Source organism: Oryzias latipes, chromosome 21 (assembly GCF_002234675.1).
Source record: "Oryzias latipes chromosome 21, ASM223467v1".
NCBI classification, from domain to species: domain Eukaryota; kingdom Metazoa; phylum Chordata; class Actinopteri; order Beloniformes; family Adrianichthyidae; genus Oryzias; species Oryzias latipes.
This window is the reverse complement of record NC_019879.2, coordinates 5,325,331-5,352,942: the sequence shown is the minus strand read 5'-3', so window position 1 is coordinate 5,352,942 and position 27,612 is coordinate 5,325,331. Positions and strand designations below refer to the sequence as shown.

Below are 27,612 nucleotides of genomic sequence, written 5' to 3'. Positions count from 1 at the left end.
ACACAGTACATTCAGTCAAATTGCATTGATTTCATTTTTTCTTTTAATATAGTTGGCAATTAAAGACGATTTTAATGACTATTTACAGATTAATATGTACAGTGGTCAAAGACGAGTAGAGGTTTTGGTTTCTGGGGTGGGAAGGGGGGCAGGGGGGGAAAAAAAGCAGACATTCACCCCACCAGTGCATCAACAGACACATCCCAGAATTCCTCCCATCATTTAGTCAACACTGACGGTATGTGTGCATAGCTGGGACAGAGTTTTTGGCGTGCCAACAAGATATGAACACACAGTACTGATACGAATGACCAAAAGACGCTGGCTGATCCGTCAGTGAACGTTTCACCTGATGTCCTAGAAAATGAAACAGAAGAACGCACACACAGATACACAACTGGAGCCTCTGGTTAGAACTCTGGGTTTATAGTAGAGTTTGCAAAAACCAAGACAAAAATAGACTTTGTTGGGATTCCTTATCTCTTCTTGTAGAACATTTTCTTTTTTTTTTAACAGAGATAATCGCGCTAGCTTGTCATTTGATTGCTGTGGATAATTTCGGCATAAATGTTAAAGTTTTAACTCCAGTTTGAGAACTGTCGCTCAGAATAAACGTTCCTATTGATTTTCCCTTCATCTTACAGGATGACCGTGGAGTCCAACAGTATCTATTGCTGCTTTTCATTGACAGTTACGGAGCACGGACTGCTAACTTGTGCGTCACATTTGTGTGTGTGTGTTTGAGGGGTCTTTCTTTAGTGCACGGATGCATGCTTGAAATCTAGGCTCCAGTTTGAAATCCACTGGTGAGGCACGGACAGCACTTTCCGCTCGTCACACTCACAACCAAAGTTCTGGATCTCCAGGGCTTTGGTGAATTGTGGGACAATCAGGAGTGGGGTTTTTTTTCCTTCCAAATAGCACAACATGAGCAGATCTGATGAATCAGTTTTTTTATATATATATATATTTATATTTATATCTATAAATCCATTCAATGAGCTATGTACAAGTATGGCAAAGAAAATCTTTTATTTGAACTTGTCAGCAGTTGTATTCAGCTCTTCACTGTCCAGTCTGTAAGATGTGAACGGTTCACGCTTGATTGGGAGTCCAAAGCGGCGCCCCGCAGCGCCGTTTGCCATAGACCAGAGTGATCCTCAGAGCTCTCCAGAGTTCATCCAGAGGCTGGGTTAAGTCCTACAAGGCTGTGGATGATGCATCTTCAGGTGTCATGTGGCGTTCACCTCCATGATGTGGTCATCTGTGGCGGGCAGCACCAGGACCTGCTGGGTGTGGCTGTGGTTGAACACCTGCCCGGGGCTGAAGGCCTCCAGGCGAGGCATGGCCACTCCCCTCTGCTGCTGGTCTCCACTGCCGACGGAATGGACGCTACCGCGACTGCGGATGCTCGCCGTGTCCCCCTGGTCGTCCAGCGTTTTGTCCAGCAAGGACAAGCTGTCGTTCTCCACACAGCTGTCTGTTGGTGGGCAAGACACAACCGACTGAGCGCTTTTTGAGATGAGTCTGACAACTTTTCCTGGAGTTCTCTTCGTCTAAACCAGAGGTGCACAAATCCGGGCATCGATCGCCGGCCTCCTGCTGGTTTTTCAGAAACCCTGCCGTACCTGGATCAGGTGGGTTCAGCCAGTAAGGAGCTTCAATGGCAGGTTAGTTGGAAAACATGGAGGACCCCGGCCCTTTTGGCCAGGATTTGGGCACCCTTGGTCTAAACACTCATGGCATGTGAAGGTTTTTAACACCAATGATGTTGTTAGCAACCCCTACATAACACTCGCCCTTTGATATACTGTAACTCTTCCATCGTTTGTTTGTTTTTTTAGTGGCCAAAACTTTACGAAAGTGAAGTGTTTCAAATCAGTGCAAGGCTGCTTTCCTGCGCTTCAGAATCCACTGGAGTTCCGATCATTGCGTATGTGGTGAAAAAGTTACGGTAGTCAAAAGAATGTAAACACAGCCCTGAGTGGTTCTTTGTACCTGGGTCTGGCTGGATGGCCAGGGCAGCAGTGTGAGGCAGGTATCTCAGGACTTTGATCTTGGGGAAGGGGAGGTGTCCGGCGAACAGAGGCATCACCTCGATGTGGACCTTGTGCGTTGCGTTGACCTTCATTGGCATCAACACCATTCCTGAACTCTTCCCACACACGGCCCAGTTACTGTTGCTGTCCGCCACTGCGTTCGAGACAAAGATCTCATGAACTGGTCTGGTCTCCTATCAACAAACTTGCTATTTAAAAAGAATGACCCCCCCACATCTAACTCTACAACAGTATTTGTACGTTATTCTGTTTTAGAATTGATTTTTTTTCTCCTTTCAAACTATAAGAAAGAAAAACAAAGAGCACTAATCATATGCCAGGCAACACAGTAAAAACAAGAGAACGACCACATTTCAGTCCGTTTAATAACAACAGTTAGCGGCTTATTATGAAGTTTTAACCAGTAACACTGACCTCAAAAAAGGGTTAAAACATTTACACGTTTTGCATTTTTTCTCAGAAATCAAATATTGTAAAAGCAAGCGCTGATAACCTACCTTCATACATAAGTTTGGTGACTTTGAGGCCGTCCGGGTCAGTTTTGCTCTCCTCAGCTATCTCCCCCTCTGCAGGCTCGGTCAGTCGGGTTATGCACACCTCCAGTCCACAGAGGAGACCGGAGCGGCAGTGCTGCTCCCCAGCAGGGGGGGAGATCTCCGCTTTAACACTGTACAATGTCTGACAGCAGCACAGGGGAGTCATGAACAGCGACACGGAAACTCTTTGCCTTCACAATTTATTCAGGAAAACATCAATACTTTAGCTGGGGACGTCCTGGGCCCGATCACGTCGTTTCAGACACCATCAAATCGGATGTTGTATCCCATTCAGAGATCGGATATTTGTTTGATCTTTTTTTGATTAATGTTGTATATTTAAAGCTTATAGATAAATATTCTAGTAGAAGTCTGCATATCATGAACAGATCACATCATTTTATTGTTTTAAAGCGCAGCAGAATACGGCAGCAGGTTGAGCAGGAAGCTCACAAGAACACTTCAGTAAAGTTAGCGAGATTTGCATAGATTCCGACTCCCGGGTTCAATAACTCTTTAAATGGACGTTTATACTGATAGCGGGCTGCACGGTGGCACAGTGGTTCAAGTCCCGGCTGGGGGAGCTGAACCAGAACACCAATGGGGGACCTTTCTTAGTGGAGTTTGCATGTTCTCCCCGTGCATGCGTGAGTTTTCTCCGGGGACTCCGGCTTCCTTCCACCGTCCAAAAACATGCTTCATAGGTTAATCGGTTAAACTAAATTGTCCCTAGGTGTGAATGTGGTCCTGGGACAGACAGCCGCAAGTGGCCAGGATAGGCTCCGGCAGCCGCGTGACCTCCGAAAGGGACCAAGCGGTTTAGAAGATGAATAAACTGATAGCAGATGTCTTTTGCATTTTGTCATAACTCAAACAACTACCCACAAAGGCATTTTAAAAGAAAAACGATGGGGGGGGGGGGGGGGTCTCTGTGCTGCCAGCAGACACATAGAGGGCAGTGAGACGCCTGCCAAGGGACTGACAACAAAGTGCAAAGTCTGGGAAAAAGTGATCCATTATGTGAAATCCATTACGTCTCAAAAACATCTTAAGCGAATAAATGCTCATACTAATATGAGCTAGTCATGAATACACATCATCATCATATTCATGCAGCAACGATTTTTAACAAAAAATGTTCTAGGAAATATGAATCCCATAAGATCAAAAATTTTCTGAAGATACCAAATGTTCTCACATGCCTACTTGTCCTCTTTTTACTAGTTAATAGTTAACTATTTTTTTCTAGTTGGTAGTTGCCTTTTTGCTTGATTGTTCACAGAAGTGCTCTGTTTAAGCATTAAATGGTAAATGAAGGTCAATAAAATAAACATCGTGGACAACCGGGATCTGCTGTTTTTTTTTAATGTGTAACAAAAGTATCAGAACGGAAGTCGGTATTAGCAGATACTCAAGCTCAAAGGACTGAATCGGATCGGGCCCAAAAACCTGATTAATTGATCCATAGTTTTAGCTTCACCTCTGACTATTGTTTGGACAGAAAAATGGATAGAAGTGACTCACAGTGACTCTCTCCAGCTGGAACTGGTAGTGGAAAGGTTTGAAGGCAGAGGTGTCCTGGCTGAGCGGGGAGAAGCTGGCGGAGAAAACACACTTCATGCAGGAGGGGAGTTCATCCTTCCATCTCACCTCCCACAAGCAGAACAGGCTGTGTTTACTGCACAGGAGCTGCGCAGACAAACACAGCAATGAGAACTCACACAGGCTTTCATGTTCATGTCCATGAATGACAAAAAACTAAAATTCCTCTCTAATTTGTGGTCTAAACATTTTTACATCCACTTTGTAACATTGAAGCCAAGAGAAAGATTAGGGTCTGATACTTTAAATTCCCCTCTGTATGCGCGTCTGTGTGGACTCTACTGTGGGAGGACAGCTTCAGCTGTTCTGATAAAGCTTTGTTTTCCAGATGAAGCTGCTTTATTTGTTTGGACAGGTGTGAAAACTCATCAGGCAAACTCTGGTCTCCATGAAAAAAGGGGAGGCCGTTAGCCTAAAAGTAAATTCTGGTTTAGTTTACGACAGTTTGAATGCAGCTGGTTTGTGCAATGCACCAAAGAGACGGAATGTGAGCTCCGTGTAATTTAAATAGTAAAAAGAAAGAACAAAAAGTCTTTTTTAGGAAGTATCTATAAACAGGAAGATGGAAAATACCATTAATATAAGATACAAAATAATATCACTGAGTACGATCCGGATTTTCTACTTCCTCCTGCTTTCTACACTACGTTCACACAGCAGGGCTTAATGCTCAATTCTGATTTTTTGAAAAAATTCGATTTTTTTTGCAAGGCCGTTCAAATTTCCAATTAAATGCAAACTTTTGTGATCTCCCGTGTGACCCAGAATTGCAAAAGAGTACTCAACGGTGAACAACGTCACTCATTGTTTGTGGAAGTAGCCAACATTAACAATGGATGTCAACAACAGTGTTGTCAAAGCGGAGCTCTTTTTGCATTATTCCATTTATTTTCACTAAGGAGCCAGCACAATTACAATCTTCTCATTTTAAGAAGACATTGGAGCCGGGATCGTCTGGACCCACTGTTGTGGAATGGGGATGAGTATGTGCTGGGGCCGCGCGCGTGTGTGTAAGAGAGAGGAGAAGAGCGCGTGCAGCGCAGGAGGGAATGAGAGGGGCAGTGGGGGCGCGCATTCATGTTGTGTGTTAAGGAGGAAGGAGAACGGTAATAAAAGAAGGCTCTCCCCAGCAGAACTGCCATTGACTCTTTATTAACCCGCTCTGGAGAATCTAGGTGTCCGAACGGGGAAGTGAACCCCGAAGGAGGATCCGCCTTCGGTCCCCCGCGCTTCTGACCACGGTCGGAAAGGAAAAAAAGGCATCGATGGGAAGGTTCAACACCACGCTCGGCCAATTCGCTGGAAATATTTTTTTAAATCGCCCGGTTGCGATAAGAGCCCTGGAGTTTGGCCTGAATAGAGCCGTCACCCCAAATATGAATGCAATCGGTGAGCTCGCTTCCCTTTCACTGACTGGTCTCAGCAGCATCGTCTGCCATGGTTCATGTTTATGTTCTCGCTCCCGCCTACTTCAACGCAGAATTATGACGTTTGAAGCGTATCAATGACGTACGGGTCGGTACGTACGTACATGTGGCCTGGCCGTTCAGACGGAGGTCGCATTTCAAAAGATCGGATACGTATTGGCTTCAGGACCACATACCCAAGTGGCCTGGGTCGCATTTGAAAAGATCGGATCTGTGTCGTTCAGACTATCATGAAAAGATCAGATACAGGTCGCATAGGGGCAAAAAAATCAGAATTGGCTCATTTCAGCCTGCAGTGTGAACGTAGCCCTTGATTGGCTCTCATTTTGGGGAATGTGAGCCCCAAAAAGGCAATTTTCTATAAGTGTTAGATTTGTTTGTACACCCTAAAAAGTGCAACATAAAAAACATTTTATCATTTTCAGTCCACTCCAACACAATCCACCAGACTATCCTGCACTAGATAGGTTCTAGGATTTATTTGGACCATCAGTATAAATGTGGTTTGTACAACTAAAAGAGAAAAATCAAGTCCTGTACATCAACTGTTTTTATAAGTCTATAAAAATAAAAAAAATATTCAGAATTATTCATGTTAGATTAACAGAACTACGTTGTTGGCTCTAAACAAAAATAAATCCCCATTTTAAACGACCATACCTAATAGTACAGTTCCTGTTACAATTTACCCCAACAGTTGATCTTAAATAATAGTGACACTGACGTTTAATGAAAATCAGGGACATATGAAGGCTTACAAACACATTTGGTTTACTCTAATAAAATATTATAGATTAGTTTTAACTGAAAAAAACTCCTTAAGGTGACAGGTTTTTTTTTTTTTGGGTCAGAAAAGCAGCACCGATTCATTTCTGAAACTAAAGTTAGCCCATTAGGCAGAATTGTCTATAGAGGAAAGGGATGAATAACATTTTTGACATTTAGTCCAACTATCTGCAAGTTAAGTGTGAAATTATTGACGTTTTTTTTTTTTTAACCCTCACCTGATGCGTTTTAGTGTTAAGGGACTGTAGCTCCAGCGATGCGTGCTGCTTTTCCGTCAGCTTCACCTCTGCCAGTGTGAAGTTCACATCTGACACATTCTGCACACACACCTGGATGTACTTCCTGAGTGGACAGAAAAGGACAGGTCAGAGATAATCGGAGAGGTTAGACTTAGCTTTTATTACTGGATGTTTGTTATATGGACAAAAGCTAATTGCTCGGTTAAGGTTTAAGGGGTTTATTTCCATTTACACATGTAAATACATGTAAATACATGTAAGTACTTGAAGAGGCTTAACAAACTGGTTAGGAAGGCCGGCTCTGTCCTGGGCTGCACACTTGAGTCCATCGAGAAGGCGGCGGACAGGAGGATGTTAGCTAAGCTGACATCCATCATGGATAACCCCTCCCACCCCCTACACCAGGGGTCGGGAACCTATGGCTCGCGAGCCATATATGGCTCTTTTGATGGTCACATGTGGCTCGCAGACAAATCTTTAATTATAGTTTTTTTTTTCATTAGACCAGTCCTTCTCGGGCGCGATGCGATGCCAGAGGCACGCAGTAGTAGCGGTGCTTAGAGAGAGAAATCTGCGCCAGCGCTATCAGTTACTATTATCTATTATTTCACAGAGTTTGTACCAGCTGGAAACCTGTGAATTGACGTACCTAAAACTGCGCGCTCCCGTCTCTGAGAAAGAGCGCGCAGATGCGGGGACGGGATGTGTGAGGGAGAAAGCAGAGGGTGGGGGTGAGGGGTTGTGGGGACAGGCTGCAGGTGAATCGCGCAGGGATTGTAAAAACGTAAAACCCGCTGCCTGTCACTCACTGTGGCGTGTGAGTGTGTGTTTGGCTCCCCGTCTGCATGTGAGCAGTCTTTGTCACATCTACAGAACAGTCAGACCTACGATCACGTTTAAAGTCTCAACGCCTGAACGAAGCAGAAACTCACCACTTGTATCAACCAGACTAGACCATCAGCAAAACTACCACGAGAAATACTCATCATTTATTAGCAACAGAATAACAATGTTATTAAAAAAGAATCCACAGACTTATTGTACTTTAAAAATGTTGAAATTAAATCAAATGCACACATTCATTTGTATATTTAGTTTTAAACAAATTGTCGCGGACTGAGTTTAACTTGGCTGTTGGGCCGCGTTAAAAGTTCTGGAGTTCATTGAACGCGTCAAGCAGAGATCTGATTGGCTCTCAGTTCTGTCGCTCAGCCTGTTGTTAGGTAGTTTGGACCAATGGGGTTCAGCTATGGGCCGAATAAGGGAAATGGGAGGGCTGCAGCGGTAGCAGGGGAATATAAAGTTGAGAGAAGCGCTCTCGTGTCGGCGGGAGAGATTCAGGAGTTGCTGAATGAATTGAACGGCGTTTGTTGCGGTCTGCAGTAATCGGAATAAAGAACTTTAAAAGAGGTTAAGTCTCCGTGCCTCAGTGTGGGGAAGGGACACTACATTATTGTATGGCTCTTTCAAAATTACATTTCAAAATATGTGGCGTTTATGGCTCTCTTGGCCAAAAAGGTTCCCGACCCCTGCCCTACACCAAACTGTAGAGGCGCTGACCAGCTCCTTCAGCACAGGACTGTTGCACCCTCAGTGTAAGAAGGAGCGCTACTGCAGGTCATTCCTCCCCACAGCCATCAGACTGTACAACACCATGTCAAAGTGACACTCCACGGTCCCAGGGGCGTTTTTCTGTTTAGTCATTGATTCATTTACTTTTGTTGTAGTTGTTGTTGTTCAATTTTAAATTGTTTTTTAAATTGTTTTTTGTTCCTGAACAGTTGTTTGTTTTTGTTTTTGGTGTGAACTTCATTAGTTATTTCTGTATTTTGAAAAAAAAAAATTCAAATTTAATAAAATAAAAAAATTTAATGTTTTTTTTACAGTTTACATGTATTGCAGACCGCATGTTTTTTACACTTTTGCAGCTGTATTTATTTAATATTTCTTTCTTTATTTAATAAGAAGCTCATTTTGGACAATAATTTTTCATAACAATTTTAGTAATATTTTTAATGATCTAATATAAATGTCATTTGTGATGTCCTTTATTGATGTTATATTATATAGATTATTTCTGAATGTCGTGTTGCTGCTACAGAAATGAAATTTCCCCACTGTGGGATTAATAAAGTCATCTATCTATGTAAGACAAGTACATTGGAATTTTTCTTCGGCAGCTCTCGGGTCAGGGTAATTACAGAAGGACAACAAAATGACAAAACTAACAAGGTTAAAGACTCAATCCAATGAAAATTGTCTTTCTGATGTTTTTAACATGTTCCTGTGGCTTTTTTTCTAATGATGGAGGACATGTATTAAAAAAATTAAGCTCAGAAGCAGATGAAAAAATGTTGTGATGTAGAAAACATGCTCCCTACTCCGCTCCATTCTGATGCATACACATGCAGACAAATGGATCCATGTACGTCTTTGCTTTCCTCGTCTGAGCTGGAATCTGGATCAAAACTGTATGGCTGGATAGCTCCGATATTCCTCGCCCTTTTTTTTTTTTGCAGCGGTAATGTTAGGTTGGGGGTGTGAGGCGCTGTAAACTAGTCAAAGAGCATGTAAACAGATAAGTGGCGGGGAGAGGGGGCGGGGTTGCTCCGCTCAAACACTTCTACCCTCAACTTAGAAGTGAATTTCTAATGAACTACTGCCGCTCTGCAGAAACTATGTCCCAGGTTTTTTGACTTTGTCTAAAAAGGCCATGATCATCATAAAAAGACCACCGGGAACGCTTATATAATAGATCAAATGATAATCGGAGTGTGTGTTTCATAAAATAGCTGTTGTGAGAAGGGACCCGTCAAGCGCGATGGAGGCTCACCTGTTACCAGCAGAAAGCAGCGAGTGTTTGGTCTTGAAGGGGATGTAGAAGGTGAGAGCTAGTAGTGTGGAGTAGATGGACCACGGACAGTCGATGGACATCTGCAGAAAAGCATCAAGACTTCACTGTCAGAGAGATTTACTGTCACAAAAGAGCTAGGCACCCTTTCATTTTGAAATAGGCGGACAAAAACGCATCTGTGGTGTTTATGTTGAGTGGTTGCCAAAGGCTGCATGATCTCCGACCGCATGAGCAGCAAAAACACCCGAGGCGACACGTCTCACCCTCTGGTCGATGGCAGTCATGGGCGTGTCTGGATGGCTGTAGCTGCGTGGTCGATGGCGGACCTCCCCGTTCGTCAGCCTCTCGTTCGCGGGGCGTTCCGACCCGGACGGGATGACGCACACCACTTCCAGCTGGAACTCCAGAACGTGGTACGGAGGGGTTGGAGGTAGGCTGATGCTGGTCACCTTCTCAGATGACTGAATGGACAGAGTGCTTTCGCTAACCAACTCTAAATGCATGATGGGAAAAGAATAGAGTCATTTATGGCCCCTGAGGTCAGTTTTTTCAGGAATGAATTATCTGTTCATCAAGTGTCATCATCTGCACATTAAAGTATTCATTTAAATGAAATGAACTGGACTTTTATCAGATTTAGACACACACAAATACCAAACATGGATCTTTATGTTGACGTTGGCGTACAGATGTCAGTCGTGTTAAAAGAAGGATCGGAACTCAATCTTTGACCTTCAGATAAGATGAAACAAATGCACAAACTTAATCTAACTCTGCAGATGAATACATGCAGTCACTGACCAGCAGTGGGGCTGCTGATGCGGGCCGTGCAGCTGGTGGAGGGCAGGATGGGCAGGGTCTCTGCGTTGCTGAGCTGCAGAGCGTCCCCCTTTTTCACAGTGTAGTGACCTGTCAGCAGAGTGAACTTCACCATCTGAGGCAGACCGGCCAGGAGAGGCTCTGAAAACACACACAAGCCAATGAGCTGCAGCCTCTCAGCCCACAGAAGAACATCCATCAATCAAACTGATAGAGCACCTTTGAGGAACCAAAGTGCTTTCCATATCATAATAATAAAATACTTGTAAATGGTCACAAATAAACAAGACTTCACCTGTAAAGCTTTTCATTTTAGATTATTTTCTTTAAAACGACAGTTTTGTGATTTGGATTTGAACTAAAGCAAAGGAAAACAGTTCCAGTGTTTGAATCTGACGACTTCAAACGTTTTTTTCCCCCCGGGTTACATATGGGACGCGGGACGTCCAGTAGCTGCCCAGAGCTCCGACGGGGTCTTTAATGTTGAACTCTCACATAGGAAAAAACAAACAAACTCTAAAGTACATACACTTTACTGCTTTAGCAGATATCGCGTTTCACTTTTTGCGGTATCGTCTTTATTTCCAGACTTTTTTCTATGCAGTTTTTCTTTTCTATTTTTTTCGTGTAGCGCACTGTGTTCTGTGTCCTGATTGGCTGTGGACCTTGTCAGTTAACCTCCTTCATGTGGTGTTCCCTGCACACAATGGGTTCAATTTGCTGCATTAACATAAATCTTTGACCTTTTTTTTTGCATTATTTCATTATTTTTAATGCTTGAAATAAACCAACAAATCAAATCAATCTGGAAGAAGTTAAGTAAAACCTGCTTCAATATATTTTGAAAGACTTTATTTTTCATTGAACGGTTTGATGCTGGTTTCTCCTGCTGACCTGAGAGCGGCTCCACGGTGAGCTGGGGCTCCTGAGAATACACTTCATAGCGGACCGATGGGTAGATATGGGACAAGACGAACTGCACCTCGCCAACGGTGGCACACAGCTGCCGCAGCGTGTACGTGCCTGCTTGTCCGCTCTGGAGAAAATCAAAACAACAATGACTGAGCCAGTGGGTGTGAAGGGACACCTTTCCAAAGAAAAACTGGTGCGTTTCTTACGGGTGCTGTGAAAACGATGCTGTTATTTCCAGGCGCCAGGGTGACGTCCTGCACCTTCAGCATCTGCGCTCCTTCCTTCATTGTAACAGTTGGAGGGCTGACACAGTTCAGCGTGTCAGGAAGGGAAGTGCCCTCATGGTGGTGCAGGAGCAGGTGGGTGTTTTTACAGACCACTCCTGTGGAGTTGAGAGAATTGTCTGAAGGACTCCTGTCCTGAACCTCGTCCAGCTCTAACGAGGGGCCCGGCGCCGCGGAGCAGGGAAGGCCCGCTAAAGAATCCCCCATCTTAAACTCGATTACCCCAAGGTTGGTCCGTCTCTGGGCTCTCTTGGTCCTCCCGTGAGTCCCTCCGTGATCCACATCAAAGTGGATGCTAGCAGCAAGTTGCTGTATGTGAACTGAAATAGGCATCATGCATCTCAGAGTGAGCTCCACCTTCAGGGCCGCCCCGGAGTGCACCGACGCACATGCGGGGTGAAACTGGAGCTGCGTGAGCTGAGCAAAAACGCTCATACTGAGAGTGGCTTTGTGAGCTGGAAAACAAGAAAAAAGTGAAAATCACACACTGAGAGCAAATCAAACCCATCAATAAAAACCTTTTATTTTTCTTATTCCAGGTTTCTGCAGAAAAGATTTTGCTGTGATGCAGATTCCCCTTTTTGAATAAATGCACACCGTTCTCCTTTGAGTCAGGATGCGACACTTGAAGAAATGTGATGGAATAGAGTGGACATGAAATATTTCAGCAACAGATTCGATTACTTACAAGGATTTCCAGGCTTTCCTGCGAAGTTTAGGATTTCCTGGCAAAAGTGCGTTCTCTCTTCAGTGCTTAGATTCGAATCACCAGCCAACAAGGCACTGGTTTGCAAGTAGCTGCAGCAGATTTTTAAGAAAAACACAACCTTTCTGAGAAAAACACGAGAAGAATCGGTTTGTCCTCCAAATGGCAGAATTTACTACTGTTTACGTTAAACTTGGATAGGTTTATTTACAGTAGAGTCTCACTTTAATCTTCGGGGATTGGAACCATAGACATTTAGAAAATGGGTTCCATACTCTTATAATAAAGCCGTTTTAAAGACCCACTTTGATCCATTTTAAAAGCATTCCCAGTGCTCTTTTATTAATATTGTACCATTTTTTGCCAAAATCAAAAACCTGTGTTGTTTTTTTTGTTTTTTTTTGGTGGGACATAGTTTCTGCAGAACGGCAGGACTTTACATGGAGCAACATCACCTCCATCACCTCCCCGAGGGGAGAAATAGTCAGAAATGCAATTCTAAGCTTAATTTCCTTTATTCATGTCCTCCAACATGACAAAAATGCTACAACGACAAGTTAAAAATACCAAAAACACAATTTTCATCAGAGTGGATCTTTAAGAACAGGAATTCCCTAAACTTTACTCTTCCATGAGTTTACCAGCCTTCACAGATTTTGATCTGTCTTGGTTTTTACTGCCTGGTTCATTTGTTCGGTCTGTTGTTGGTTTTATCAAGTCAATGTTTATCTATAGCTCCAATCCTGGCACAATAACAACCGACATGCACCGTAGATGACTTCAGGCTCCTGGAAGTGACTTAAAGGATACTCCTCCTTTCTGTCCAGCAGTTTCTGACATTCAGCGATCTGTCTCCTGGTGTGAGTCACTGGGAGGCTCCACCCCTCTGACAGGTAGGACTTCAAAGCCTCCTGAAGAAACGTTTCGGCTTTCTTGGGGTCCCCTTTTCTCCTGTTTAAGAGACAGACACGTTACACCCATTTTCACACTCTGCCAATTTGGAAAGAAAAAAAAAAACAGGCAAACCCAAAGAAAGGTTTACATTGCTTTTTTCTCTCCAGATTTATTAAATACATTTTGATTAATTTACCTAAATAAAAGTCTGCTTTAAATATATATGTAGCCTAAAAATAATATTGAACTACCACAGTCAATGTAATTTTGTTGTAACTTCAAAAGGCAGCAATATATATATATTTTTTTTAGAAAATAAAAAAAGGTTTTATGACCCGTTTAAAAATATTGAAATAGAATTGAATTTTTTATTTATATTTACAGTAAGAATCAATAAAAGCACAGCAGAAAACTATTTCAATTGAACCTCTTCACATGTCGCTAAATTGTAACGTACCACTAAATCCAGAACTCCACTTAAAATAGCATCACCCTAATCGGAACAAACACCAACGTAGGAATTGGAACTATAATGAAATGTTTCCACACTCTAGGACACCCTTCTGCTAGCAACCTAAAACAAGTCCCAGATTGAATTTGTAAATGCTGTTGATCCTCCGTTCTTGATAATCCTTACATGTGGAACTCAGCCAAACTTTTCCCCACCAGTCTGGCCGACCTCACGCGGCCAATGGCCCGATACATTTCCATCGCGGCATGAGAGAGTTCCTGATGCAGACAAGCGGGCCAATGAGGGACGAGGGGGGTTAAGGAAGAAAGGTGTTTAAAAAATCTCCTTACATATCATCAGAAATTACTCAGTTGGAGTGAAATGTAATACTGAGTCGCTTGAGTTTGACAGACTTACAAGATAATGCCTTTCAAAAGCTTCCACAGACGACAGAGCTTCCTTCAACTTTTTGTATGGGCTCTGTAAGCTGTTCACTGTGGAGTGGAAAAAGAAAGAATGATCTTTTTTTTGTATTTTTTTATGACAATTTCAGCTCATCTTCAGCTGTGAAAAAAACTGTACTACTTTACGACTTTAAAATGTGAGATCTGTTTTGAAAGAATGAAAAGGTTGAACAAAGTGGATAAATAACAAAAAGGTAAAACAGCAGACGGTCTGTACTGAATCAGCTGAACTGCTAAAGGACAACATCAGCTGAAAAGAGCTGCTGATGCGAGACGTGTCACAAAAACTAGGTAGCAAAAAGAAACAGGGATAAAAAAGTTTTTCTGTTAGTTTTCGAAGGAGATTTTTTATTCTATGGATTAGAGCCCCAAAACTACTTTTAAGTGTCAATCAAAGGGACTTAAAACTGGGTAGTGTTTGATAACTGACCAGTCTCAGGCCTCTCGTCTCCTAAACCTGCGAGCAGATCAACAGTCTTGTTCAGGTCCTCAGATGTGGGTCCCTTCTCTGATACCAGACCACAGAGTTCCCCCAGACTCTTAAGCTGCACATGAGAGGTCACAGAGAAAGAATAAACACAAATCTTGCACATTTTATAGAATGTAAGAATTCTTTCTGAGGATAATTAATTAGCACTCAAATTGTTACTTGATCTGCAATGTGTAGCAATGCTATCTAGTATTCTGAATATAATCATTAGTATTACCCATCTGTTACATGGTGTGGGATTCACATGACTGTTTACTGAAATCATGAATGAATGTTTTCTGAAGATAATCATTAATAAGCTCTTGATTGTTACTTGAAAAGAACGGTATTACAAAAACTATGTAAAACCCTAAAATGCAATAAATCAAGATCTACTTGACTTTAGTTAATGATCACTGTATTTAATTAAGCAAATGTGACTTAAGTGAGTCTTTGTTTTTTTTGTTTTTTATCTATGCTTTTCATCATTTCTGTAATGAGTTTGATACATATTTTTTTAATATATTGACTACAATTAATGATTGAAATAAATAAATTACCGTATATTTACGACTATAAGGCGCACTTAAAAGTCTTAAATTTTCTCCAAACAGTAGGGGGCGCTTCATGAGGTGGTGCGCCTAATATGTTGTTGTAGGGCGTAGGAGACATATTTTAACTGCAAGCTATCAGCTCCGCGGAGGAACATGGGAGCAGCTGCAGGGATTTCAAGATGAATGAATCCAAAGTTCGCAAGTGGAGGAAGCTGGAAAACGAACTCCAACGGTCAAGAAGACCCTGAGTTTCTGCGGAAAAAAGATGACTCGAGTGATGGATTAATGATTAGAGATCAGTTTGGAGAAGCTTCTCTGCAGTCACCATTCCACTGAGGGCAATAACGCTTTCACTTTCGCTTGAAACGCCATCACTTTTCCATCTGGGCGAGGATTACGGTGCCGCAGTGACTTCCAGCGGATTACAATGAAAAGCTGTTCATGTTCCACTCATACTGCAGTAAAAAGATCGCTGACAAACACATCCAGACCAGTCAAATCACTAACATGGATGAGGGTGCCGCTCAATTTTGAGATCCCGGTGAGTCACAATGTTGAGAAGAACGGGAGCAGTGCGGTAGGATACGCACAACGGGGCAGGAAAAGTTGTCTTTTATTGTTGTGGGAGGCAGCGCTGGGTGAGTTTGTGAATGGATTGTAGAAGCTTGGGCAAACGTGTCTGCTTGCACTGCTTTCGAAGTGCAGAAAAGCCGTTATCATTTATGAGGAGGCAACAAGATGGATTCTGACGATGAGGAAAGGGAACTGCCGTGTTTGATAGAAATTAACCCTGAAAAAATGAAAAATAAATCCCAACCAACTCAGTTTTGCTCCCGCTCTTTTTTAAACACACAAGTGTTGTAGAATATGTGTGTGTGTGTACTGAATCCGGCGTGTGCCGGAGGGAGAGGGGCAAAGCGCTCAGCGCGAGTGTGTGAGCGCGCATTCCATTTGTGTTACTCAGTTACGAAGAATAAAAAAAATAGGTTTCCTCCAAAAAAACAGAGACTGGTTCTTTTATTAACCTGTTCTGGAGGCTCTGAGGGTCCCAATGAGGAAGTGAACCCTGAAGGAAGATCCGCCTTCGGCCCTGGAAAGGATGTCCCCTGTGTCTTCCGACCACAGTCGTCATCGCAGGAAAGGTACAACACTAGCATGCGTGTTTTACCGGTATGTGTTAACGCGCCCGCGCCCTATTGTATATGTCAAATACTGAAAAATCCCCCATAACTGAGACTGCACCCTATAACCCTATGGTCGGGAAAATACGGAAAATCAATTTTCAAATCTACGACAGAGTTTAAACTCGTAAATCTACGAGAAGAAAAAAAAGAAAGAAAGAATCTCGTAAATTTAAGAGATTAAAGTCAAAGTGAGCATAAAGTGCAACAAGTGAAGGGCGATAAAAGTTAGTTGAACTGGTTAGCTGAATGTTTATTGATAACGCTCCAAATGTTTGGAAGCTCATTTGTTCGACTTATGATTTATGAATGTTTTATTTATTGATTGGAGGCTTGCAGGATCTCTGCCTATGACAGATTTGTCATAGGGTGTTTTTACCTTATCTGTAGCGTAGGCCCAAAGGCCGACAGTATGAGAGGAGTTTGCAGCTAACTGAGCCTGATCGCAGCAGCCCTCAATCCTGTGGAGAACCTCCAAACAGCTGAGGAACACCCAGCAGTCCAGAGCCCCATCCACGACGGACACCTGACCGACGGGAACAAAAGCTCTTTAGGAGGAGCGGGACGGCACAACACAACACGAGAAATAAAACGTGCTTTGACCCTGCCCACCTCCAACAGACGTAACTCCTGCACACAGTTGTGGAGAAGCTCTAAGGCTCTCTGTGTGACTTCCCAGGGTCTCTGGAGGAAGATGAGTAAAGTGCACTGACGGGAGAACAGGTAGCTTCTCAGATCTAACAGGCTGGCTTCTTCATGTTGAATACTATCCCTCTTTTCCATGTCGATGGGCCGACGGAGAAGCAAACCACTCCAGTTACGGACTGGAGCGCAGAATGAGCCGAGCCAGTTGGCTGTATCTATGAACAAAACCAAAGACATGGGAGAAATTGCAGGAACTCGAAGGCTTCCTTATCGTAATGTAAGTAGAAATATGATGAAATCAACAATCAGGTTGCGTTGACGTACCTCCTGCTCCAAAGTTAAGAACATACTGAGTAAAAAGAGCATCTAGTTCATCGTACTGGACCAAAGCGTCCTCAAACTGCTGCAGCATCTCAAACACAAAGGCCAGCTCCTCCTACACAATCATTCACAAAAAGAGTGTGAGCGGGACAACACAGAATACCCAAGAGTCACATGACACCACGTTTTTGTGCTTACATAAAAATGCAGTAGGTTTAACAGTAGGTGTATTTTTTCCAAACAGGTGGTGATTCCTACTTCAACCTTAGGTGGTCTGTATTTCTTCTTGTTACCTGGACCATGAAGTATTCGCAGAAGCTCCAGCCAGGCTGGGTGCGTTTCTCTCGGAGCGTGCGCATGTCGTCTTCAAAGCGGCCCAAGTTCTTCGTGAAGGACATGAGGAGGAGGGTTCGCAATTTCAGCAGCAAAGAGTTCCAGGATTCCTGTGACCGGGAAGAGTCCTTCAGAGGGTCAGACAGCACCACACACCTGGATCACAGGGCAGAAACGTTGCATTGTTTAAAATAACTGCTGGAGCCGCCCCCGTCTCACCCAGAGGCATCACGTTCATAAAGCTCCGTCTTCTGACCTGTCATTCTGCTTGTTACAGAAGTCACTGCGGATCTTGTCCACAATGGAAGACCGAGGAAGGATGTTGGTTTTGTTCTTCTTCTTGGTGTCATTGGACTCGACGACGATGATGACCCAGTCTGCTGACCCGTGGGTCCTCAGGCTGTTGTGCCAGCGCAGCATGTCCTCCTTTACCGAGCTCTTATAGGCCTCTGTGTCCTGCAGAATGCCACATTTTCTGCTTCTAAAATTAACTTTATTTTCCACGCATTAAAAAAAAACAACCTGACGCTGCATTACACAATATGGCCAAGGAGGCACCTGAGCTGACCTGCGACCCCAAACGGGACCAGACTTCAGAGCTATTTTCAGCCATAAGAAGGGCAAAAAGTCTGGCAACAGATGGTGTGACCTCTTTAGAGCCCTGATCTCAACATTATGGGCTGATGTGAGATCACACAAAGAAGAGAACAACTGCAAAACACTAGCATAGCTGACAAACACCTTAAACTGTGGACACAGACATCAACAAGCAGTCCCATCAGATCCAGATGGGATTAACTAGCTGACATGAAACTGTTAACCACTGAGGTGTATGGCTTTTCCTGTAAGCGGCACGTCTGTTGTGGATAATCACAGGATTGCTGAAGAACAAGGAAACAACAACAGCTCACCAACAACTGTACACTTCCCCATTAAGAAAACCTGCTCTACGATAAGATACTGATGTCACTGGCGTTACTGACTGATGCTTGTTGTGAGCATTTGTTCTAATTTAGCTGGAAAAAGCAGAGGTGGACGTCAGCATGAGTCACTTGTTATATAAGACTCAAGAGAGTAAGAAAACTGGACAAGAAAAGGGTTTGGAGCTGGACTCTGAGCTTTGAGCCAAACATCCTTATTGTAGTGAATTGTGGTGGATATTCAATGTTTAGTAGCCATTTTGTGTTTTTTTAAAAGAATTGCGTTTGACCAAAAGCATGTTTGCCCTAAACTAACACTTTTTGCAATTAGTTTAAATGATCAAATCTGGCGAGTCTCACCTGACTGAACTGTGACTGAGGACACTGCAGTCGCTCAGACAAGAACCTAAATGCTGCTTGGACTTTCAATGAGAAATCAGAACAGGAATGAGATGAATTTTACACTTTTTTTTTTTTAGAGAGTCAAAGAGCTACTCTAAAAGTCCTGGAGGGTCCAAGCCAACAACAGCACAGGTTCATTACCGCAACACAGCAGTTCTCATGCAGTCCGAGCTGATGACAGAACTTCCTCAAGCGGACCTGCTGCACAGTCAGCAGCAGTGAGTTCCTGCTTTGCGCTGATTTTCTTCACCGTTATTCCCATGAGAAGTACGTCCACAGAATGGTGGACACTAAAATAATGCCCTGTTTACCCTTTATATTAATGCTGGAAGGTCTTCATCACTCTGTCAGGGATGAAGTGTACATTTTCAGAAATTGACACAGGCCACAGAAGCCTTCCGCGAAGTGAACCGTCCGCCGCATTCAGGCTTCCACGGCGTTCGTTAATTTCTGATAACGTCGGCGGCCATTAACCCTTACTCAATTCACACCCAGCAGCCAATCAGAACAGAGTATCCACCCGAACCCTTGAATAAATCCTTATAAACTTCTGTCTGGATCTGTGACATTTGGAAAACACAGAGTGAACCAGTTCCCTTCCAGTGATAATGGAGACGAGCTGACACAATCCTGATAATGGAATACAGTTTCCGCTTCTAAAAAACTAGAGCCGTAGTGAGTATCTGAATACTCGGATATTCACAAAATGAAAAAGCGAGTACAAATATTTGTAACGTACAAGTTTGTTCAGATGCGATATTTCTAAATGTAGTTGCATTGCAAAAAAAATATACACTTGGATTTTAGGCGTATAAATAAACTAAACAACCAGCATCCATTACTGTCAAAGTGTCGACGAAGGTTCACATTTTCAAAGTAAAGGCATCAAGTTTTTTTATAGATGAAAAAATAACGGACTGAAGTTCAGTTTATTGCAAAAAGTTCTGAAGTTCTGAAAAAACAATTCTCTTTTAAATAGAGCAGACAATTAGAATAACAAAACTGGAATGAATATGAAATTAAGAATGTTACGTAAATATAGGAAAATAAAGGTATAAATGATGGTGTTTAAATAGCAACCATTCAAACATAATTCCTCTGAATTGTTGATTTTACAAAACGTTTTTGGACATTTTATAAATACATATAATATTAACTGCATCAGGAGCGGTCTATGCATTTCTGCCATCAATGTCAAACCGTTTGAGCCAACACAAAAAGTACAAACTTTTCATCATAAAACCTTTACTAGCCTTCTAGCATTCCTCCTAAAGTATCTGAAACATTTTCCAAAATGACAGCGAGTAAACTCTGTGTGTGTTGGTGTGTGTTTTACTCACACAGCAGTCGGTCCAGTAGATGTGGAGAAAGGGAAAGGTGAGAAGAGCCTTGTTGCCATCCTTTGGGAGCAGCTCCTCTTTAAATTGGACAAAATTAGCCTCGAGGTGAATCATTTTTGGTGCACGGCCGTAAGTCCTGCACACAAAGACAAGTTCACAGCCGCAGTTTCAGTATTCACTAGGACTCGTGTCAAATGAGGCCCGTCATCAAGAAAGCTGGGTTATAAGGGCTCTCCAGAACTTCAAAAGACTACATTTTGGTTTGTTTTTTTATGTAGATTTTGAACAACACTGTTCCTCAGTAAAGATTCTCTGAAAACATTAGAAAATACTAAACCTTCCCTTTGACAACATTTACTCCCCTCAGTCAGTTTGATAGCAGTAATTTTTGTTAACTTTTTATAGCATCAATAAGAAAAAAAAAATTTAATCTGCCAACTTAACAACCTTAAAAACATTTTCAAACAAACAAAATGGTTATTTCTGTCTTAAACACATTATAAAAGATGCACTATAAGTCTATGGAAGCGATTATGTAGCATAAATAAAAAGCAAAGTCAAAACCAGAAATGCTTTTTCATTTTCAAAATGAAGCTGCATTTTTTGACTCAAAAATATAATGAAAAAGCAATCCACCAAAATGCTTTTTCATTTCCTTCCTCAACACAGCTTATTCTGTCACTTAATTAAAATTAAAATGAAAATGGTATTTGACATTTCATTTTCAAGACGTTCCATGGTAAACGTGTAGCATAATTCATTTAGAAATGTCTAATTTGACCATCAAAATGGATTAATAGAAATGCTTTTTAATTTTCAAAATGAAGCTGCATTTTTTAACTCAAAATTAAAAAGAAAAAGCAATATTTCAAAATGCTTTTTCATTTCCTTCCTCAATACAGCTTATTCTGTCACTTAATTAAAATGATAAATAAAATGGTATTTGACATTTCATTTTCAAGACGTTCCATGGTAAATGTGTACCAAAATTCATTTAGAAATGTCTAATTTGACAATTAAAATGGATTAACAGAAATGCTTTTTAATTTTCAAAATGTAGCTGCATTTTTTGACTCAAAATTAAAAAGAAAAAGCAATACTTCAAAATGCTTTTTCATTTTATACTTAAAACCGCTTATTCTGTGTCATAATTCAAACGAAAATGCAAAGAGGGGATTGCATTTGCATTTTAACATCCACCCCGCGCAAGTTGTCACAATATTCAATTCGAAAAAGCATTAGCAGAGGGGAGGCGGGGCGATGACGTCACTGCTTTCTCCGTGTGTCCGGCTGCTGACTGACGCACACACACGCACCAGGAGCAGACTGTGTTAGCGGCAGAGACGAGGGTTTTGTGATGGTTGTGAACTTCTGATGAGTTTCCACAGCTTCTCAGGACTAAGTAGCTGCATGTCCGCCTTCTGCGGTCCTCCTCCCGACGCACCGCGGACAAGCTTTGTTCTGCGGACCGCCAGCTGCCTTCGCACAGCGGAGCGCGAAGCTCCCGACGATCGCTGAAGGAGGAAATGCTGCTACGATCTGAGAAACCATCATATGAATTTGTGTTTCCAGTGGTGTCCAGAACAAAATAAAGACTGATGTAATTCACAGATATTTACACCTTGATCTGCAGCTTCGCGGTGAATTTACTGTTTGATGACAGCTGGAGCTCCATCATCAGACAGCAGATTTCTAGATGCTAAACGTTGCTGGTTGGACCAAAAACACTCACTCAGCGCAAAGCTGCAGGAGACTATCTTCATAATGTGCTTTTATTACAGTTATGCTAATATTTTACGGCCTGCTCTGCTCCATCATATGTTTTTAAATCTGTGCGGTCAGACGACGCTAAAGTTGGCTTACGATTCACAGCTTCTGATTCGCGAGGGAGCTGAAGGAACATTCTGCTGCATTTTTCACATTAAGATTACGTAAAAGCGGGTCCTGTTCAAAAACCGCTGGACCTGGCCAGCTCAAACCTGGATTCCTGGATCTTAATAAATCAAACAGCAAATTCACCGCGAAGCTGCAGATCAAGGTGTAAATATGTGGGAATCAGTCTTTATTTTGTTCTGGACACCACTGGAAACACAAATTCATATGATGGTTTCTCAGATCGTAGCAGCATTTCCTCCTTCAGCGATCGTCGGGAGCTTCGCGCTCCGCTGTGCGAAGGCAGCTGGCGGTCCGCAGAACAAAGCTTGTCCGCGGTGCGTCGGGAGGAGGACCGCAGAAGGCGGACATGCAGCTACTTAGTCCTGAGAAGCTGTGGAAACTCATCAGAAGTTCACAACCATCACAAAACCCTCGTCTCTGCCGCTAACACAGTCTGCTCCTGGTGCGTGTGTGTGCGTCAGTCAGCAGCCGGACACACGGAGAAAGCAGTGACGTCATCGCCCCGCCTCCCCTCTGCTAATGCTTTTTCGAATTGAATATTGTGACAACTTGCGCGGGGTGGATGTTAAAATGCAAATGCAATCCCCTCTTTGCATTTTCGTTTGAATTATGACACAGAATAAGCGGTTTTAAGTATAAAATGAAAAAGCATTTTGAAGTATTGCTTTTTCTTTTTAATTTTGAGTCAAAAAATGCAGCTACATTTTGAAAATTAAAAAGCATTTCTGTTAATCCATTTTAATTGTCAAATTAGACATTTCTAAATGAATTTTGGTACACATTTACCATGGAACGTCTTGAAAATGAAATGTCAAATACCATTTTATTTATCATTTTAATTAAGTGACAGAATAAGCTGTATTGAGGAAGGAAATGAAAAAGCATTTTGAAATATTGCTTTTTCTTTTTAATTTTGAGTCAAAAAATGCAGCTTCATTTTGAAAATTAAAAAGCATTTCTATTAATCCATTTTGATGGTCAAATTAGACATTTCTAAATGAATTATGCTACACATTTACCATGGAACGTCTTGAAAATGAAATGTCAAATACCATTTTCATTTTAATTTTAATTAAGTGACAGAATAAGCTGTGTTGAGGAAGGAAATGAAAAAGCATTTTGGTGGATTGCTTTTTCATTATATTTTTGAGTCAAAAAATGCAGCTTCATTTTGAAAATGAAAAAGCATTTCTGGTTTTGACTTTGCTTTTTATTTATGCTACATAATCGCTTCCATATAAGTCAACTTGTGTTTTTAAGCTAAAAAGCCATCCGGCATTTTTAAATTCTGATGCTCTTTTGCTTTTTTAGGAACATTTGTTGTTTGTTGGTAACGAAATATTGCAAATTTTGAGCTTTCACAAACTTCTTTTAAATAATATGAAATAATTTATGCCATGCTGTTTATTTTAGCTTCATTTCTTCATGCCAACATTCATTTTGCAAAAGCTTTTTCTGTCGAGAGTATTTTCATTCTTTTGGCTCTAACTGAAATTCTCACTTTGTTTGCTATAAAATAACTAAATAGATTTTATTTATTATGTTTGTAGAAACTATAGAACAATAGTAAACCTAAGTATGCTAATCTTCAATATGGAACTTTTATTTAACAACCTAATAACAGGACACTGACACTAAATCTCCTCTCTAATGTAACAGGTTCGAAGATTTTAGTGATCTGTATGAACCATAATCTTAAAGTAAAGGAACAGTTGGCACATGAGGCATAACTGGAGCATCATGTGATCACAGTGTGCCAGGCTCGATCTGAAGAACACGACATTGTAAGCTACAAGGACACTCAGGGCGTTTCTATAATGAAGGTATATTTTCTCAACAGTAACAATCTGCTGAAGCGCCACGAACATAATCCATTTCTACATGTCCTGCTTCTGTCTCTAGCAAATAGTGGATCTGGGAGATTTCAGAGTAATAACATAGGGAAAAAAAAGCCTAACTAAAAAACTGAAGATTTAAAAGTCTCAAAGCTTCAAACTCAAAAAAGAATGCCTCTTCCTAGATGGATCCAACACTTCCTCTTTCTGTAATCATTTATGAAACCCAAACATTCTTTATTTTTTTAAATACATTGCTTTAAGCTGCGTTTACCCACATTTATCTCCCTTAAGTCTGTAGCAAGGCTGTCTTTCTTATCACTCAAAAATCGAAGCAGTTCTTGATGAAAATGTCCTCGCATTGTCGGCTATTTTGTCATGAAAGAAAAATGCAGAGCTCACCTCCTCCACTCCATTGGCTCCCTGGGAAGTTGTTGAGCCAATGATGTATAAAGAGATGTGAACAAGTTGTGATCTCCTGCACCTGCAATCAGACAAAGGGAGGCAAGACGTGTTGTTACATTAAGAACTGGGTCAAAAACCAGCATTGCTAAAAAAAAAAAAACCGCCTTTGAGTTTACTCTAACAAACTTGTGCTTCAAAATAAACCTCACTTCCAAAACAAAGTAAAGACTTCATCCATTGACTGTATATGAAAACTGGACCGAGTGAGCGTGATGCCATAGAAAATGGTTTACTTCTGGTTCAAACCAAATGAAGTCAATTCAGTTGCCATCTTGTCGCGATACGAGCGTCGACGGGTTGGAGCCAGAAATGATGAGTAACCAGTGATTGGTGCGAGTCGGCCTGATTCAATGTTTCTATGGCAACCACACATCAATCAGGAGTGAGCTCAATGGAAGTCCGCACGCCTACCACTTGAAGGCGGGCTACACAAAAACTGTCAAACGTTTTGAACGTTGGGGCCAGTAGGAACCACATATTTTTATTGAGGCATCTGATTGGTCAGTTGATAACATGAATAACTTGCACCACAGAAATACCATGAAACAAATTAGGATTCGCAAATACATTAAAAAAGCTAGTAGGGAAAGAACGGTTGTTCTGACAAACATATCTGAGTAATAGCTGTTTATTTCACAATAGAAATCTATGGGATTTTGGCAACGAGTACGTCCTGCAACGCGAGGAGGGAGGGGTCACTCAGTCCAGTTCTCACTTATGGTCAATGGTGAAGGAAATAAATAACGGTCAGGGTGAATTTTAAAATAAAAGAACGAGAGCTGGATCACTAAAACGTTTCAAGTAAAATCTCAACGTATTACAATTTTACCTATCAAATTAAATTTCATATCTTGGTCTTTTCTGCCTAGATTACTAACTGTATGATTGAAAAAATGGCTTTTAAATGAAATCATTGTGGAAGATTTTGTGTCTGTAGCTGCAATGCTGTTGGAGTTTCATGCTGGGACTATAAAGCTGAAATGACAAAGTCAGTTTTTTAAAACACAGTTCTTTCAAAGCACTTATTATTCTAGGTTCCACTTAAATAAGGCCCTTTTAAAATCAGTGCAACTATTTGAGTATATAATTCAAAGATCCATTGTTAAAAATAGTATTAAGGCGTTTTAATGTATTGTCAACTGTGCAGACACGACACTATCCAACAAAAAAAATGGTTGCAGTACAGCCACTATTTTGGTCTTCTAAACAAAAACATTTCTGCATTTTCAGACAGTGAGAGCTTTCATTTTAACAAACGTCCATCTAATCATCACACTCATAACACCACATGAGGAGGCGCAGCAGCAATGACGAAACATGAACACTTAAGTGCTGCAAAGCACTGACGACACTTGGAACAGCACAAGTCAGGCAATTCATACAGAAAAACAAACACTGTTTTTTTAACACCAGCTGACTTAATTCTATCGTACAATTCAAAGTAGTCAAAGGGCGAAAGTTTTGCCCATAGAAACAAGGAGTGTTTAGCCTGGAATTGAAACCCCTCAACCCACTAAACGTCTCAACACACAATATCTAAAAAGAAAAAATGTTTGTGCTTTACTCTAAAGCAATAATGTAAACAGCAGTGATGGAGTTTTAGTTTAAGCAAAACTTAACTTTCAATACTCAACTACAGCCCCACAAGGCAAACACCAGCGTGATCCGTGTAAGTCAACAACACAGTCCTGCTCTAACAGGACAGAGAAAGAGTTCTGGATGCTTCAAGTTTCATGCATTTGTAACTCTTTTTGAAGATAGTCTCAGTACACATTTATTAAAAACACAAAACCATAGATGATAAACAAGAAAACACCGGAAGCAGCTTAAGGTATTAATTACATGCAGCTTCAAGTTTAAGTTTGCATCTGTTTGCTTCTGCTGTTTGTTATTCAATGGGTACATAAATATATGCTGTTTGTAAAGCTAATCATTATGCTTATTTACACAACGGGGGATATTACTGGAAAATTATAATCAAAATAGCTTTATCTTGCTTAAAACTTGTTATTTACTATGACATTGCTTCTTCTGTTTCTTAGAATAAAGAGTCCAAAAACAACTTAATCCACTGGATCTGTTGTCTGTGACTCTAAACACTCATTTTCTCAGCCTGTCCTCCAGGTAGGTAATATTCTGTGAACTGGTGCACAGGGTCATCTCAAGATGCTAAAAACGGAGCAGTGTCTGTAGAAAAAAAATGCCACTGGCCCCCAAATAGCCCTCCACCATCATCATAAGTGGAATGAAGACACCAAGGGAATTGTGAATGGTAACCTGACCCAGCCCCCAAACATAACCTAAAGGTTTTATAGTGAAAACAGTGAAAATAGCAAGTCTAAAACAAGGAACATCATAACATGATCCTCCCGAAAACTGCAGCAACAAGAACAACTAGCCGTGACGTTACCTCGTTAGCTTGGCCTGGTTATCATTTCAGCTACAAGCTAGAGGGATATAATAATTCTGCTTTCATCATCCTGACTAATAGCATACACAAAAGTAAGTTTAAAAACGATTTAGTAAAAAACATAATTGGCATTTGTGAAAGGAACGTCAAGCGGCTTCATGAGAGAGGGCAGCTAGTTTCGTTATAAGAGCTAAACGAGTCAGTGTAGCCAACAAGCTAACTCAACTGTCAAGATGAAAGAAACAAGGCTAAACGTCCCCTTTAGGCAAAAACTCACATGTTACAATCGGCTTGTTTTCCATGGTATAGATGATTGGCCTTTCCTCTTGACACTCCATATGTGTTAGCGGTAGAGCTCCATGAAAACGAGACTTTATTATTAGTAAGTGCTTATGTGTGCAGTTGTGTTGAGTCGGCCTGTGTCCCCGCTGCACTTCCGGGAAGTGCGTAAGCCGTGCGTCAAAAAAAGGGCTGGTCCAAAAATGTGGGTAATGGGGTGAGCGGGGAGATGTGAATATATATATATATATATATATATATATATATATATATATATATATATATATATATATATATATATATATATATATATATATATATATATATATATATATATATATATATATATATATATATATATATATATATATATATATATATATATATATATATATATATATATATATATTTATATATATATACATATTTTTTAGTTATTTTGTCCAGATAAATTCTTTGTTATATTCAAGTAAATTTGTATTTATAAGGGTTTGACTTAAAATAACCCTACTTTTCATTGACTGACTG

At 41.2% G+C, this 27,612-nt stretch overlaps 1 protein-coding gene across 1 annotated transcript; it reads right to left on the bottom strand.

Annotated features, from left to right (window-relative positions):
- Positions 1-23: 23 nt before the first annotated feature.
- Positions 24-27,260, bottom strand: trappc10 (trafficking protein particle complex 10). The gene is made up of 23 exons (XM_004081543.4): positions 27,083-27,260; positions 24,333-24,414; positions 20,200-20,335; positions 17,794-17,993; positions 17,498-17,693; positions 17,208-17,319; positions 16,851-17,098; positions 16,618-16,764; positions 14,465-14,579; positions 13,988-14,064; positions 13,757-13,848; positions 13,036-13,176; positions 12,208-12,317; positions 11,442-11,974; positions 11,218-11,359; positions 10,306-10,464; positions 9,768-9,997; positions 9,484-9,584; positions 6,630-6,753; positions 4,121-4,285; positions 2,558-2,738; positions 1,999-2,193; positions 24-1,480 (listed from the first exon to the last, which is right to left on the bottom strand). Exons 1-23 carry the CDS (start codon positions 27,141-27,143, stop codon positions 1,233-1,235), a joined length of 3,795 nt encoding a protein of 1,264 aa, XP_004081591.1. The 5' UTR covers positions 27,144-27,260; the 3' UTR covers positions 24-1,232.
- Between the last annotated feature and the right edge of the window lie 352 nt (positions 27,261-27,612).

Coding starts and splice junctions, on each gene's coding strand:
- trappc10 (XM_004081543.4), bottom strand. CDS start 27,143: ATGGAGTGTCAAGAGGAAAGGCCAATCATCTATACCATGGAAAACAAG. Junction 10,465..11,217: donor CACCGTGGAGCCGCTCTCAG/GTCAGCAGGAGA, acceptor GTGTGTTTTCAG/AGCCTCTCCTGGCCGGTCTG. Junction 9,998..10,305: donor CATCAGCAGCCCCACTGCTG/GTCAGTGACTGC, acceptor TCATGCATTTAG/AGTTGGTTAGCGAAAGCACT.